We start from the raw sequence: 16,882 nt of genomic DNA on the forward strand, positions 1-16,882 counted from the left end.
AGTCAAAGAAGTTCAAGCTGCAGTGATTCAATGATTATACTCAGCAAAGGCTGAAGGTATGGCCATAGCAGTGTGCTGAAACATACAATCTCAAGGGAATCAGTGAAAATAGAATGGGATTTTCAAAAGTGAGTGAGCACATATGGATGATGGGTGATTTAATATTGAAGAAATATATTGTGTCCTCATGTTTTTAGTGAAACCTATTCAGCCCAAAGAAAAACACATTTTCCAAACATCAAACGCTCTTTATACTGAATTTCCTGACTTCCTGTCTGAACATCCCAAATTACCTGCAGAGATCATATCTCCATGATTTTAGACAGCCTCTTGACATGTTAGCCTCTGAAGTGAGTAACTTGTCACTGGCCTCCAATTCCACTGATATATCCTCCAGATAACCTAGAAAACTGCATTAAGTGCCAAGACACTTAAACCTCCAGATGCTGGCCCCTCAGCTGATGCGCAAGTTCAAAACCCTGCTCCTTCTTTCAAACAAGAGAACCACTATCAATTCATCATTATCAGTCTGCACCTGCAAAGTTGTAAGAGACATGATCATCAGTTATGAGCAAAGCTCGTTTCCTCTTCCAAGACGGTTAATGGTTAATATACACTGCACATCGTCAATCTGCCCTCAACCTAAGACACTTGCAGTTACAGATAAAGATAGGCACCAGTAAGCAGCTAATAAGCTGTGGCAGAAAAATCTAATGAAATGCCATACAGTAACTTTACTTGTCCAGTTGAAAAAATGAGCTCCATGACACCGATAATTTCAGCAAGATTACCAACTGACTCAAAAGGCTAAATTACAGACAGCTTGACTCACAACTATTGGCAGCCAACCAACGATGTTTAAACGTAATGATGCTTGAAGCAAGGACACCAAGAGCTTGAAACAAATTATGAAGCTGCTTGAAATGCTCAGCAAATCAACTCAGTATGTCATCCATGTCATGTGGTGGGGGGGTAGCACTGAAATGGTTCGCGACTGGGAGGTGTAGTTGTTTGTTGCAAACTGAGCGTAGGTGTTCCGTAAAGCGGTCCCCAGGCTTTGCGGAACACCTACGCTCAGCTTACAACAAACAACTACACCTCCCAGTCGTGAACCATTTCAACTCCCCCCCCTCCCCCATTGCTCAGACGACATGTCCATCCTGGGCCTTCTACATTGCCACAATGACGCCACTCGAAAGATGCAGGAACAGCATTTAGTATTTCGCTTGGGAACCCTGCAGCCAAAGGGTATCAATGTGGACTTCACAAGCTTCACAATCTCCCCTCCCCCGACCACATCCCAAAACCAGCCCAGCTAGTCCCCGCCTCCCTAACGATTCCTCTCAGCTCAAGCTCCACCCCCATCTCCTACCCACTAACCTCATCCCGCCTCCTTGACCTGTCTGTCCTCCCTGGAGCGACCTATCCACTCCCTAACTCCCCACCTACGTTCACCTTCACTGGTTCTAACCCTGCCTCTTTGACTTGACTGTCTCCTCTCACCCTATCTTCTCCTTTATCCATCTTCTATCCGCCTCCCCATCTCCCTATTTATTTCAGAATCCCCTTCCCCTCTTCCATTTCTGAAGAAGGGTCTCAACCTGAAACATCAACTTTCCTGCTCCTCTGATGCTGCTTGGCCTGCTGTGTTCATCCAGCTTCACACTACGTTAGTGATAATGGGAACTGCAGATGCTGGAGAATCCAAGATAACAAAGTGTGCAGCTGGATGAACACAGCAGGCCAAGCAGCATCTCAGGAGCCTAGGCCCGAAATGTCAGCTTTTGTGCTCCTGAGATGCTGCTTGGCCGGCTGTGTTCATCCAGCTACACACTTTGTTATCTTCGCACCGTGTTATCTCAGATTCCCCAGCATCGGCAGTTCCTACTATTTCTCTAAACTAATGGTGTTTTTGTTTTCATTTTTCATTCCTCAACCCCCTTCAGTTTGGCCTATTGCTACTTCAGTGTTACTGATGTCACATTTTTCCCAGTTCAGTGGAAGGGTTACAGCAAGTTAAATGTTAACTTATTTGTTCATTCCACAGGTGACGTTTAACTTAGTGCGACTTATCAAATATTATGGTTCTGTGTTTCTGATTCCCAAAATTTGCAGATTTTCGTATTCTATTTTTATGTTAAGAACTAAACTAAAAGACAGCTGTATGACCTGTGAACTAAAACACCTCAGCACAGGGAGCTTTGTTGTGCTGCCATACAGTATCAGTGACAGCAGGGTGTAAATGGACATTTTTTTCATCCTAATCTTCTTTGATCTGTCTCCAAGCAACAGACAGTGTGGCAACCAATGTCAATGCCTCTGTTTTTCCAGTCCACGTGCGTGATGAGACAAAAAGATCAGAGTGTAAATTACCTATATGGGTATTCAGAGTGCATTTACTGATCATTCCTGTCAAAGACAGTCAAAGTATAGATGTTGAATTTAAAATGAGGGAGATTACAAGTGGTCTGTTGTTTCTCCAATGCAATTTTGCTACTATCAAAATCTAAGCAGTTTAAAAAAATGCTCAGTGCATACTGTGACAACACAGTAAGAAATACTAAAGATGAATTGTTGTGCAGGGGAGTAGATCACAGTGGAACAGAAAGGGGACAGTACAAAAGAATGTAGGTGTGTGATTTATCTTGTGGTGCATGACTGTGCTGCATGTCAAAAAGAAGCAAATACCACACAGATCTGACAATATATTTTCAAGCAGACAAACTGAACATAGCCTTGAAAAGACTTTCTTTTATAAACCTTTCTTGCCCAAAACAATGAATCCTGTAACAAATTGAATGTCTAAGGAAAATAAAAATTCCTCACCCTGAACCCAATCTGCCCACTTCTCATTTTAACAGAGGCAGGTGTAGAGATGGAGCAGGCTCCCAGGAGGTAGATTAGTCACTATTAGAGATTTTTTTCAGATATGAGAGCAGGATGAAGCTAGGATAAATCAGACAGCAACTTCCACATTTCCATGTTTGACTGCATATGCGTGCCATGTTAATGATAGTGGTCAAACAATCAATTTTTCATCAAAGATTAACAGTATGGGTTAGTTTATTTAACATTATAAAATGTATGACACGATGAGGCAGAAATTAGGGCGGCACTGTGGCTCAGTGGTTAGCACTGCAGCCTCACAGCGCCAGGGACCCAGGTTCGATTCCAGCCTCGGGTGACTGTCTGTGCAGAGTTTGCACATTCTCCCCGTGTCTGCGTGGGTTTCCTTCAGGTGCTCCGGCTTCTTCCCACAGTCCAAAGATGTGCAGGCTAGGTGGATCGGCCATGCTAAATTGCCCATAGTATGTGGGTTATAGGGGGATCGGTCTGGGTGGGATGCTTCAAGGGGTGGTGTGGACTTGTTGGGCCGAAGGGCCTGTTTCCACACTGTAGGGAATCTAATCTTTAAAAAAGCTCACTGAAAACCAGTGAGTGAGTGAGTGAGTGAGAGATCCAAAGCAAACTAACTGCTAGGCAAAGGCGCAATGTGGTATATGCAGCAATGCAGTCTTTAACGACAAGACATGTATTTATCATTTCCCTTCTGTGCAAAAATAATTGTGACCATTTTCGATGAACACAGCAGCCCAAGCAGCATCTTAGGAGCACTAAAGGTGACGTTTTGGGCCTAGACCCTTCATCAGAAAAGGGTCTAGGCCCGAAACGTCAGCTTTCCTTCTCCTCTGATGCTGCTTGGCTTGCTGTGTTCATCCAGCTCCACACCGTGTTATCTCCAATTCTCCAGCATCTGCAGTTCCCATTATCCATGACTATTTTCAATGACAGGTGAATCAATGCATCTCTATAAGTATAGGTCACACTACAGCCAAATTTTGCACCAGATAAACCATTTATTTATCTCATTCTACTGCTGTTTTGAGACGAGGTATTAGAGCAAGTTGGTCAGACAGCTGCATACAGAGATTAGCTAGGGTTCTGGTCACTCATCTGACAGAGCTCACTTTCCAAGTCAGTCAGGAAGTTGGACACAGTCAGTGCTGGGGGTCAGCCCAATGAAAGTGAAGTGGGATCATGGGGGCCGCTGCTGTGACAGGGAAGCTGGGCAAGTGGAGTCTGGGGTATGGAAGCAGCAAGCTGAGATGCAGAGGGATCAATAACTGTGAAGTGGGGAACTCAGCATACAAGTCCGGAAAAGGATAACTCGCCAAAACTCACAAAGAGAAACCTGCTGTGAAACTTCCTAAAATGGACTCATGGCCAATTTTTAGCAAAATTCAACCCAATGTTTCTGAAGCTACCTTGTGCGGCTTACACGCTAATCACTTGTGTGAGTGAGCAAGGCAACTTGAGTTTCAAAAAATGCACTAGATGTTACATTAATTTCAGCTTATTTGCTGACACAACTGAACAGAGGATGCTATTTGTGTGTGTTATAAACCTAAAAATGGAAAGGCTATGACCAAAGGAAGTTATTTTGCTTTAAGGGATTAGGAGCAGCAAATTAGTCAATGTCCTTCTGTTTTTTTACTGAATGAGATGAATCAGGTGTCTCGGCCTTTTTTGGGAAGGAAATCCTTAGGCTGTTTAACTTGACCATCTTTAACTGCATCTAACCTTTGGGATTTAGCTGATGCCAAGAGATTATCATCACACCACTGAACCGAACCTAAGAAGGTTTCAAAGCCTCTACAAAACCTTAAAAGCACAGCATAAAATGCCTCCAGTTACTTCTAAGAGATTTTTCATGTATTATTCTGGGATTTCAGTTCCTTCACTACTGCAAGCTCATTTGTCAAATTTTCAAGGTTGAATCGGCTGGTAAGAGAAATACAGGATGAGAACAATTGTTTAATCAAGAGGACAATACCACAGCCTGTGACACTGCTAGCATGCAGCATGCATGTGAATCAGCCACATGTTTTATTTAATGATCAGCATTACAATTATGAAAATGCACAGAATGATACAATTTTGAGATCACGTAAGATTTAGAATTTCCCACCTGGGATATAAATCATGTACAAAAATAGAATAGTTTAGCCCTACAGCTAATGAAACGTTCATGGTCTTACGTTAAGAAACAATATTGAGCATCTCAACATAGATTTTCTGGTATCTAACACTTTGGGAAATATATTTGTCTGGTCTTAACTCAGTAGTACATACAGTTGTAATTATGAGTTTGTTCCAAATAAGGAGCAGCATTAGTTAGATGGAGAAAGCCATCTCTGATGCTAGTTGGCTCAGAACTTTGTTGGAAATTCCAAATTCAATTCGATGAGACATGAATAATAATGCACATTTATCTGCATGTAGCCAACTTCTCCGACAATATCTTCTGCAATTCATGTACATCTTTCCTGGAGAATCTCCTTGCCTTGATACTATTATCTAGCAGTGTAGAGGCAGGCATCACTGGGCCCAAGCTACACTACAGTGTTCACCCCAAACTGACTGTTATAAGACGCCTATATCCAAGCCCACTATTTCCATGCCACTACCCTTCAAAAGGTAGGCAAGGTCTGAAGCACTTGTACATGTTGGGCTCCAAGGAGCAGTCATTACTATCTGTGAATTATTGTACAATTTTCTACAATCACACTCCAAACGACACAACCTTAATGCCTATTGGACAGGTATTTTCATAAGTCAATATTGCTAAATTTCTCATTCTGTCCTTTTCCTATTTTAAATAAAGTCCATGGTCCACGGACTCCTTTTCCATTTTTCTCCAGCTATCTCATTTAAAAATGTAGCAAAATCCAGAGCTTAAAGCAAAGTCAGCTGAAAATCTCTCAGCAACAGAAAGGTAAACACATTCAAATTTACAAGGGTATCAGCAGTCAGCTTCAGAGAGATACAATTACAGGTGTGTTTATTTAAGAAGTTCTCCCTTGAGAAAAGTTAGACTTGTAAATAAAAAAAGCTTCTGAAAAATATTCCTCAAAAAGGAACTTTCAAAACTGACTGCAACCATAGGGATTTTTCTCCAGGGTGAATGTGTTAACTGACCACATGAGCCATCCTGTCACTGTACTCAGAGAATCGTAAAGGTCTGGAACTAAAATGAAAATGTGATAAAATTTGCTTAATTTATGACAAAGATTTTCACTGGGCTGCATTTGCACTTAGTCATGATTGATACGTACTAATAATATTCAAAATAAAAGTCAAAATTTTCATCACGTGGCTTCCTTCAGATTCAGGTGATACCTTGATCGAAACTGATATCTATTTCAAGCCCACTGACTCCCACAACTACCTAGAATACACCTCCTCTTACCCACCTTCCTGCAAGGGTGCGATCCCCTACTCACAATTCTTCTGCCTCTGCTGCATCTGCTCCCAAGATGAGCATTCCACTCCCGAACATCCCAGATGCCCCCGTTTTTCAAGAACAGCAACTCCCCCACCTCAGTGGTCAAAAACACCCTCTACTGCATCTCTTGCATTTCTCGCACGTCAGCCCTTACACCCCTTTCCTGCAATAAAAACAAAGACAGAATTCCCCTTGTCCTCAAGTATCACCCCATTAACCTCCAAATTCAACGCATCATTCTCCACCACCTACAATCTGACCCCACGACAAAGGATATGATTCCATCCCCACCCTCGTCTGCTTTCCGGAGGGACTGCTCTCTCCTCGACTCCCTCGTCCGCTCCACTCTCCCAGGTACCCGCACCACCCCGGCACCTTTCCCTGCAACCGCAGAAAGTGCTACACCTGCCCCTACACCTCCCCCCTCACCCCCATCCCAGGCCCCAAGAAAACCTTCTACACTAAACAGATGTTCACCTGCACATCTGCTAACGTGGTATATTGTATCCGCTGTTCCCGATGTAGCCTCCTCTACATCAGTGACACTAAGCGGAGGCTTGGATGCCACTTTGTAGAGCACCTGCACTCAGTTCATGACAAACAACACCTTCCAGTCGCAAACCACTTCAACTCCCCCTCCCATTCCCTGGGCAACACGTCCATCCTGGGCTTCCTCCAGTGTCACAACGATGCCACACACAAACTGGAGGAACAGCACCTCATATTTCGCTTTGGGAGCCTATAGTCCAATAGACTCAGTGTGGACTTTACTAGCTTCAAAATCTCCCCACCCCAACTTCATCTGAAAACGAGCCCCTGCCTCATCCCTGCCTGCTTGACCTGTCTGTCTTCTCTCCACCTGCCCACTCCACTATCTACCTGCTGTCACCAGCCCCCCTCTCTATTTATTTCAGAGCCCCGTTCCCTTCTCCCATTTCTGAAGAAGGGTCCCAACCCGAAATGTCAGCTTTCCTGCTCCTCTCATGCTGCCTGGCCTGCTGTGTTCATCCAGCTCCACACTGTGTTACCTTGATTCTATTTTGTTATCAATTATATACAATATAATAAAGCACAGGAGCAGGCCCTTCAGCCCTTTAAGCCTGCAAAGCTTCCTAATCCTTACTTGGACCCTTATGTATTACCTATATGCGTCATCCATCCCTGTTCACCTCACTTTCACATGTCTATTGAGATATACCTTAAATGTTGCTAACATGCCTGCTTCCACCACTTCCACTGGCAGTGCCTTCCAGGTATCCACTACTCTGTGTGAACGTTTTTCCTTGCACTTATCCCCTAAACTTCTGCCCTCTCACCTTGAACCTGTGCCCTCTTGTAGATGACCTTTTCACCCTGGCAAGAAGCCTCTGGCTATCCACTCTATCTGTACCGCTGATAATTTTGTCAAACTCTATCAGGCCATCCATCAGCTCCTGTCTTTCCAGTGAAAACAAACCAAGCTTATCCAACATCTCTTCATAAGTAAAGCCCTCCATACCAAGCAACATCATGGTAAACCTTCTCTGCACCCTCTCCAAAGCATCAACATCCCTCTGGCAGTGTGGCAAAACCATAACAGCCAACATGACATGCAATATTCCAAATGTGGCCTAACTGAAGTTTTGTATAGCTGTAACATAACTTTCCAACTTTTATATTCAAAGCGCCAGCTGATGAAGACGGGCATGCTGTTTTCCTTCTTGACTATCTCATCCACCTGTGTTGCCACTTTTAGGGATGTGGGGACCTGTACACCTAGGTCCTCCTCTATGTTAATGCTCCTGAGGGCTCTGCCATTTATTGTATATTTTGCAGCTGAATTTGATCTTTCAAAAATGCATCACCTCACATTTGTCTGGATTAAACTCTATCCATCATTTCTCTGCCCAAATCTGCTGTATCCTTAGACAATCATCCTCATTATCTGCAACTACGTCAATTTTGGTGTCATCGCAAACTTACTAATCAGACTACGTACATTTTTCTCCAGATCATTTATGTGTACGTTACAAACAACAAAAAGTCCCAGCCCCGATCCCTAAAGAACACCACTAGTTACTGATCTCTATTCCGAAAAGCATCCTTCCACCACCATTCTGTCCTTATGACTGAGACAGTTTTGTATCATCTACCCAGCTCACCCCAAATCCCATGAGACTCTACCTTCTGTACGACCTTGCCATGAGGTACCAAAACATTCACTCTCCTTCCCTCATCAATCATTCTTGTCACCTCCTCAAAAGACTCAACCAAGTTAGTGAAACATGACCTTCCCTGCAGAAACCCATGCAGCCTATCACTATCATGTCTATTTACTTCCGAATATGAGTAAATCCTATCGCTTAGTATCTTCTCCAACAGCTTCCCCACTACTGACATCAGGCTCACCAGCCTTTAATTACCTGGATTAGCTTTATTTCCCTTCTTAAATGAAGGAACAACATTGGTCATTCTCCAGTCCTCTGGAACATCGCTTGAGGCCAATGAGGATGCAAACATATCTGTTAAGGCCTCAGCTGTATCCTCCCTTGAGTATTCTGGGGTACTGAACACAGATATACTGAAGTGAAGTAATTTCAATTTCACACTGACATAAACTTGCCCTGTAATTGTTTTGAAGTGAATAAGAAATTGGCACTGATTTATTCACTTATTGTGACCATCAATCTCACTTTTCTTTGCATGGCCCAACTATTTAAATGTGCCACATCTTGAAATGTTGTCATGTGAGAGCTTGTCAACATCCTAAGCCTTACCCTACCAGCCTGTCTGGTTGCTGTATGCTCTCATAAGCTTGTTATCTTAGAAGGAAGAATATTTCCAGAAGTTCAGAAAGGTGAAGGAGAATTTCATAGGAAGATTTAAAATTCTAACAGAACCAGACAGGGTAAATGGAGAAAGGAAAAACCCAATGACTATGGAGTCCAGGCATGTGAACACAGACTAAGGTTATGGGGTAGGCCATTTAGAACTGAGAAGAGGAGAAATTTCTTCACCCAGAGTGGTGAACCTGTGAGATTCTGAGACAGAAAGCTATTGAAGCTAAAATAGTCAATGTTTTCAAGAGAAAGTGGGAACAGGATTCAACGACCAGCCATAATCATATTGAGTGGCAGAATGGACATAAAGGGCTGAATGGCCTACTCCTACTGTATTTCTGTTGGAAGCTGCCATTTATGAATCACTGATCTTCAGTTAACTCAATTTTTTTATTCATTGTGGGACACGGGTATCGCTGGATGTGACAGCACTTATGGTCCATCCCGAGTTGCCTTTGAGAAGGTGGTGGTGAGCTGTCTTCTTGAACTGCTCCAGTCCGCTTGCTGTGGGCTAATAGCCTTCAGGAGGGACTTCCAGAATTTTGACCCAGCAACAGTGAAGGAACGGCAATATATTTCCAAGTCAGACTGGTGAGTGGCTTGATGGGGAATTTCCTGGTGGTCGTGTTCCCATGTATCTGCTGCCCTTGTCCTTCTAGGGAGAAGTAGTTATGGATTTGGAAGGTGATGTCTAAAGATCTTTGGTGAATTTCTGCAGTGCATCTTGTAGATAATACACACTGCTGCTACTGAGCATTTATGTGGAGGAATGGATGCCTGTGAATGTAGTGTTAATCAAGCAGATTTCTTTGTCCTAGGTGGTGTCAAGCTTCTGGAGTGTTGCTGGAGCAGCACTCAAACAGGCAACCCTATCAGAATTCATTTTCTTTCAAAACAATGTTTTTTCCATTTGTTTTAGGGCACGCTATTAACCTTAATGATCCGAAAATGAAAAAAAAGCATGCTTTATTTTTACACTGTGCTACAACAGATCATTACTCAGCACAATTGATCACAGGTGTGTAGTTTCACTGACAGCAATGTTGGCCTAGAACAAAAAAGACCAGAGGGTTATTTTCTTCCCCCACTAAAAACTAGAATTAAATTGGCAGTGAATGTGAAAACTTGCTGTTTTCAAAATGGCTGCCACATATCCCCAAAAAAACTGCAATGTAATTCATAATGTCATGTGCTATCGTAACTGCATAAAATAATTTAGTCAGAAGAACAATTTGATCTTATGCATTTATAGAATAGCCACAATGTTTTACTAGACTAAAAAGGTAAATGGATACTTCATTGGATTATGAGGTAATATTTTACAAAGTCAGGAATCTTCAAGAATGATAGACCAGGTCTTCCTCTATTTTCAGCAGTACTCATTTTCACCAGCAGTGGAAAATGGACAAGGTATGAAGCACAAAGGTGTGAATTACAAATGAATTGAGCCTTTTATTCTAATTATGTAGGATAATCAGATTTAATTTTTGTTCCAAGAATGACCTCAAGCTGCCATGTACATTCCACTGTTTCATGGTGAAGATATAAATGTTGAACTGTCAAGCTATCAATTATTTAACATCCTTCTTCTCTAAATTTTGAAAAAAAATCTGTCTACATGTGTCTGTGAGGATTAAAAATCTGTTTTATCAATTTTGGTTGTTGATGAAAAATCTTCGAAATACTAATGTCATCATAATAACCTTAGTACTGCTGAACTGTGTCCACAACATGTCATTACCACTTTGGGTGTCTTCAGTTTTACAGTTTGATTGACAGTTCCAAGGGGTTATTAAAGGATTAGCCTTTTGATGTGCGACTCTGCTTTCATGAGCAATTAAGTACTTGAAGGAATTTAAACGTATTGAATATATTTTCATGAACAATTATGCATTTTACTCTGTAGTGCTGACTGTAATAGAAACTTAGAAATTTATTTTATTTCACTTTTACATAGTTCATGGGATCTGCTCATATTGGATACTAGGTGAGTTGTCACGGGGCATATAAGAACAAAGGGTCATGGATGGGGACAAGGATCGACAGGAGTTAGAACTAAGGTGAAGAGGTTAAAAGAGATACTTAGATTTGAGTTGGCAATAGTGTATGGGAATCTGTCTGGTTTATGTATGCTATATAAGTGGACAGTTGAGGGTTCTATGCTGTTCTCCAGTATGTTCTTGGTTGTGGCATTGCATATTTGTTATTTACATTTTAGACCCCAGTCCGTGGCCCAGACTTTAAGAATGATTAATCTGTACTCAAATTCAAAATTGGGATCCAGCTGGCTCGGAAATTATCTTGAAACACACGCATCGGTTCTTCCCCCTTCCTAAAGCCCTCCCTCAAACAGATCACCAATCTCATCTGGGAAGTCAGAAACATTTGTAGTGTGGGTCAGTAAAGTCTGTGCAATTGATGGACACAGGTAGAATTGTTGTACAGTTCAATTGACATTACAATTGAGTTCCTCTTTCTTGTGCAAAGATAAAGTTTTTTCATCCAACAAATTAAAAAAGAAAATTTAAAATGGTTCCAATTAAAGTAATAAGATTTCAGGAGAAATGAGGACTATGTTGTGCAAATATCTGGTGCACATTTCACACTAAATATATCAGGTTAAAAACACTTCCATCATATTTACTCTCCCTTTGATGTAACTTACGTTCCCGTTTCATCCCGTTATAATCAATGTAAGACCTACCGCAATGTGAACAAGTCCACTGTTGAGCTGCTAGCCAGAAACACATGAAAAGTGACAACTTCGCCTTGTTTTACAGGTCTTTGTAAAACGGAGATGGCAATGTTATTGTCCAGCCTCATTTCTGTAAGCTGTGGGTTCCCGGATCCTTGGCGAAGTCGGATGCTGCCAATGCGCTGGAGAGAATGGAGCGTTTCACCAACATCATCACGGCCTGGTCGGATAGCATTACCCTTCCGTGATTCATCAACATCGCAGTCCCCATCTTCATCAGTACTCTGCACCACGTAATAAAGTTCCACTGGATTCCCCTCAGATTGATCAACTAACTTTTTACGGCCGGGCACCACAGTAGGGGGGTTAAACCAAGACGGTAGAAGCTCCAACTCCACAATGCATAAGCCAAGATCTCCCTTCAGGCGGCAAGTGTTTCTAACCTCCCTCGTCTCCCGAAAGGCATACACCCGAATACATGGCAGGTTTTCATTCACACTGTAATCATCCCAATCTCGACCGGTGATGTAAAATAAGACCTGCACGATTGGCTGATTGGAGTAAACTTTATCATCAATAATATTGGCTTTGATTTTCCAGTTGAAAGTGAATTTGTCAACCATGCTGAAAGCATTAGAAGGCTGCAAGAGAGCCTTGGGGACAACTTGCTCCACAGCATAAGGTCCATAAGTGGCATTAACTACAGGGGGTGTCTTGGTTTCATGTATGTAGAACGGCTCCACACGGAACTGTAAACTAGAGTTTCGCATGATATCCTGGTTGGCTTCTTTTAGAAAAAATGAACTCCCGGCTTTATGTATTCGGTAATTCACTGGCAGATAAACTGGAAGAGAAGAAAATTTTTGCGCACTTTCCACATTGCCCGTGATGGTTCGACTCTCTACAACTGGGAATAAAAAAATGCATAATTAATGGAAATGTTCCTCGATATCCTCAAAATCATATATTTTAGATTTTTGCTTCAACAAGTAATACAGGGCTGCTTATCATGAATTTTCCCCTTGACTACATGACAGTATTGATGTGCAATCAGTTAGCACTCAATGCTCAGTTGACAGTTCTTCTGTCAGATGTTGCTGTAGGTGTGAAATACAACGCTGCTCAAGAAAAATTTTGGAGTAAATAAAACATTATTCCATTACAGATGCATTCAATGAGGGTGCCTCGCAACAGAACGGCAGCAGGCTGCAAAAGATAGCATGCCAATTAAGATTAAACAGATGTGATTCTCTGATGGAAAGATTACTCACTTATTACAAATACTCATCTCTCATCTAATTACACATTTATTTTGATTCAGTATCCAAAACGGATTCAATTTTCTTGCTCTGCTCTGATTGGTCTTTCTAGGATTGTGAAAGTAAATTGGCAGGATAGATGGAAATGTTTTCCTCTGGTGGAAGTTTCTAAGCCAAGCCACGGATACTAGCACTGGTCGAATTGTTGCGATTGTGACCAACAAAAAGCAACAGATGCCCTCTCAATTGATTTTAAATTGAAAATAGATTAATCTTTGCTAGCCAAGCATACTATGAGATATGAAGCCAAGCCAAGTGGATGAGATAATAACAAAAACGAAAATTGCTGGAGAAACTCAGTAGGTCTGGGAGCATCTGTGGAGACAAAGCACAGTTAATGTTTCATGTCCAGTGGTTCTTCATCAGAATGAACTCAAAACATTAACTCTGCTATCTCTCCAGAGATGCTACCAGACCTTCTGAGTTACTGCAGCAATTTCTGGTTTTGTTTCAGATCTCCGGTATGGACATATCTTTGTTTTATGGTGATAGATGAGTTCACATACGGGTCAGGCATGATATTCATACAATCCCTACAACGTGGAAACAGGCCCTTCTGCTCAACACCCCCACACTGACCCTCAGAGCATCCCACCCAGTTCTATCCTCCCATAACCCACCTACACAACATTATGGGTAATTTATCATGGTCAATCCACCTAGCCTGCACATCTTTGGACTGTAGCAGGAAACTGGAGCACCCGGAGGAAACCCACGCAGACACAGGGAGAATGTGCACACTCCACACGGACAGTGTACCGAATGTAAAATTGAACCCAGGTCCTTGGTGCTGAGAGGCAGCAGTGCTAACCACTGAGCCACCATGCCACCCCTTTATAGAATCTTGGCGGTGTGGAAGCAGGCCATTTAGCCCATTGAGTCCACACTGACCACCCACCCCATCTCTCCCAGAAGAGCATCCCAACCCTGGCACTTTCCGCCCCAGACACTATGGGCAATTTAGTAAAGGCAATCCACCCTAATGTGCAGACTCCAAGCAGCAGTGCTAACCACTGAGCCACTGCGCTGCCCCAATATTATTTAATGGTAGAACATACTTAAGGGACTGAATGACCTAGTGTTGTTCCTCTGCAAATCAATGTAAAGACAAACAGGGCAGACTTGTATTTATGATCTTTGATGACTATGGAACCATCCATCACCTATGACAGCCAATGGAGTGTATCAAAGAATTGTTACATCGCAAAGATGGGCCATTCACCCAGCATGTATGTGCTGGAACTCCAAATTGACATCTCATTTAGAAAAGGTGGTGGTAGTTGTAAAGTAACGAAGTAGAGGACTGCCTTAACTAAAAATAGCAGAATGACCTTCAAATGGGATCCTTGTGGAGGAGTTTGAGGAGTGGGATTGGGGGGATGGTGGGAGAGCTCATTGTCAACTAGTTATCATTTGTCTCATAGATGTCTGTGGGACCTTCCATGGCACAACTGCCAACTGCTTATCACCACATAGTAACCATGACTATACTTCAACAATAATTTTTAGCTCTGAGAGATGTGGGGACATCCGGAGAACATGGCATACATAATTAAATGCAAGTCCTTTAAAAGTGAACAGAGAAAGTTAAACAAAAAGAAACTTTTTTTAAAAAAATGTAAAACTTGTTAAAAACATAGTTTGTTTTAAAAAGAAAGTTTAATAGCATTTACTCCAAAACCATTCATTAGGCACTTTTGACCCATGACAAGCAGACCAGTCAATGCTTGTTTCCTGATGGCCACTAGGGAGTTTCAAGCAAGATGGGGAAAAAATGACATTCTACAGGGAACCCCACTCACTCATTTAGCATCTGTATCTGATAGGGTGAGGATGTATTAGCTAGCCACCTCCAGCAACAGAAAAGAAAAAGGCAATGCTTTTGACATACAACCTTCTGTTATTGACCATCCTAAGCAGGTCCAAAATCAGCAGCAAAACAGGAAAATCTCAGCCCAAGCTTCATTTAAATTGCTGGTTCCTGGTTCCAAGATGAAAGAAGCTGGAAGCACTTTTTAAAAAAAATGTCACTGCAGTATTATACAACCAGGCAAGTTAAAACTGACCAGAACAGGGCCTAGTCTTTTATTGTATCAAACTCTGTGATAGATGTTGAGCTGCCTATTAAAAATGCTTGTCACATAAGGTTTAGAGTTCCCATGTGAGCTGATAAATGAAAAGCAATTGGTTTTTTTTATGCTTTACACAGTTTGTTCCTATTACATTCTCATAAAGCTCTTTCAGCTGTCACAGCTCAGAGTATTCTCACAGCCATTTCACAAATATAAATCCTCAGGAAGTATAAAGCAGGATTTGGACTCGAGTCTCTATCAAAGATCAACATCAGTCCCAGTAGACACCTAATCCAGACAACAAACCTCAGGACAAAAGCAATACTCTGGTCACCTATGATGTTGTCAGTCAAGTAAAACAGTATTAGTTGAAATGGCTGATTTAATCTACTCAGAGGAAAGAAAGGAGGTTGGAAGGGCGGTTCTTTTTGTGAAACATCTGTCAGACAGCCACTCAAAAAGATGAATATAATGTGTTCATCTCATAATCTGATTAACTACAGACAGTTATCAACTAATAGGAATTAAGAAATGTAGCTGAAAGCATTATCTCCATTTTCCATTCCAGTAAAATGCCACTAATCTGAATCAATTGCAACTAAATACAATTCAGACTTATGATTTGTTTACACTGGTAATTTGTCATTCAGAACTAGACGATGAAGTGATCTCACATTTTCAGCTTTAATTCAGGAGGGAGAACTGGCATTGGAGTACAGTTTGCTCAAATTTCTTAGAGAATAATGGTAGGTTAACGAGGCACAGTATTAGTAATGTAAAAATTGGTCTACAAATTCAAGGATTGGAGAGATGTGCTATGAGTTCTCTGGTATCATTGACCCACAATTGATATACCCCACTCTAGTGTTCACATCTCACAAATAATATAGCAAGCCTAACTTCTCTCTTATTTTAAAGAATTTCCCAATTTTCACATCAATTGCCCATCAAAATCACCAAAGAATTTTTTGCCTTGACCTTAAGAGGACAAGTGCCTTAACAGTTAAAGATTTAAGGAACAGCAAATTTAATATTTAAATTTTATTTTCCTTTGTTTCATTGTTCATCTCTTGAATCGACTTCTCTTTCTTTATTTATTTCCACTTCGGCGCATGGTTTGCCTTCATTCACCATTTGTCTCCCTTAAACCACTGCTTCTTCCTCAATTGTTAAACCATGTGGTGAAGGAAAAACACAGTGGGTCCTGTAATTCACTTAAGGACCCATTGCCTTTGCCCATAACTTTAAGCTTACACTTGCAGCAACTTACAACATAAAAGTCTTTGAACTGAAGGTCAATGTCTAACTTTTGGCATATTCTGCAACATACCCTGCCCCACCAAGTTCTGGTTTAGTATCATGGCATCAAATCGACCATTTAAGTACTTCAGCTGAGTTCAGCAACTATATAAAAATTCCCTGAAATATCATTAAATGCTAATTCCATACACAAATTTACATATCAGGAACTCCAAGGTGACTCACCTCAATCTCGTTCATTTGGTTTTAGGATGGCTGTTAAGGCTAATGTACAATCTGTGGACTTTGAGGGTTGGGTCAATGAGGTGTTTGGAGACTTGTGTGCTATCTCCAATGCTTTGACTTTGTCCCTGCCTGTTCCAACAAAGTATCTCAATGTCTTTGGTGTCTCCCAGAATTAATCATCTCCATTTCCTCAGTTAGGAGCCAGA

The 16,882-nt window shown here is 41.6% G+C and overlaps 1 protein-coding gene across 3 annotated transcripts in view; it reads right to left on the reverse strand.

Annotated features, from left to right (window-relative positions):
- The window catches only part of LOC125464333 (transmembrane protein 132C-like), a 932,328-nt gene that overhangs the window by 687,876 nt on the left and 227,570 nt on the right, over window positions 1-16,882 (reverse strand). For all 3 annotated transcript variants that reach the window (XM_059655067.1, XM_048556641.2, XM_059655068.1), the window contains one exon: window positions 11,810-12,707. In XM_059655067.1, the coding sequence (XP_059511050.1) occupies window positions 11,810-12,707 (898 nt within the window). The remainder of the gene's footprint in view (window positions 1-11,809; window positions 12,708-16,882) is intronic.

This window comes from Stegostoma tigrinum, chromosome 26 (genome assembly GCF_030684315.1).
Source record: "Stegostoma tigrinum isolate sSteTig4 chromosome 26, sSteTig4.hap1, whole genome shotgun sequence".
NCBI classification, from domain to species: Eukaryota; Metazoa; Chordata; class Chondrichthyes; order Orectolobiformes; family Stegostomatidae; genus Stegostoma; species Stegostoma tigrinum.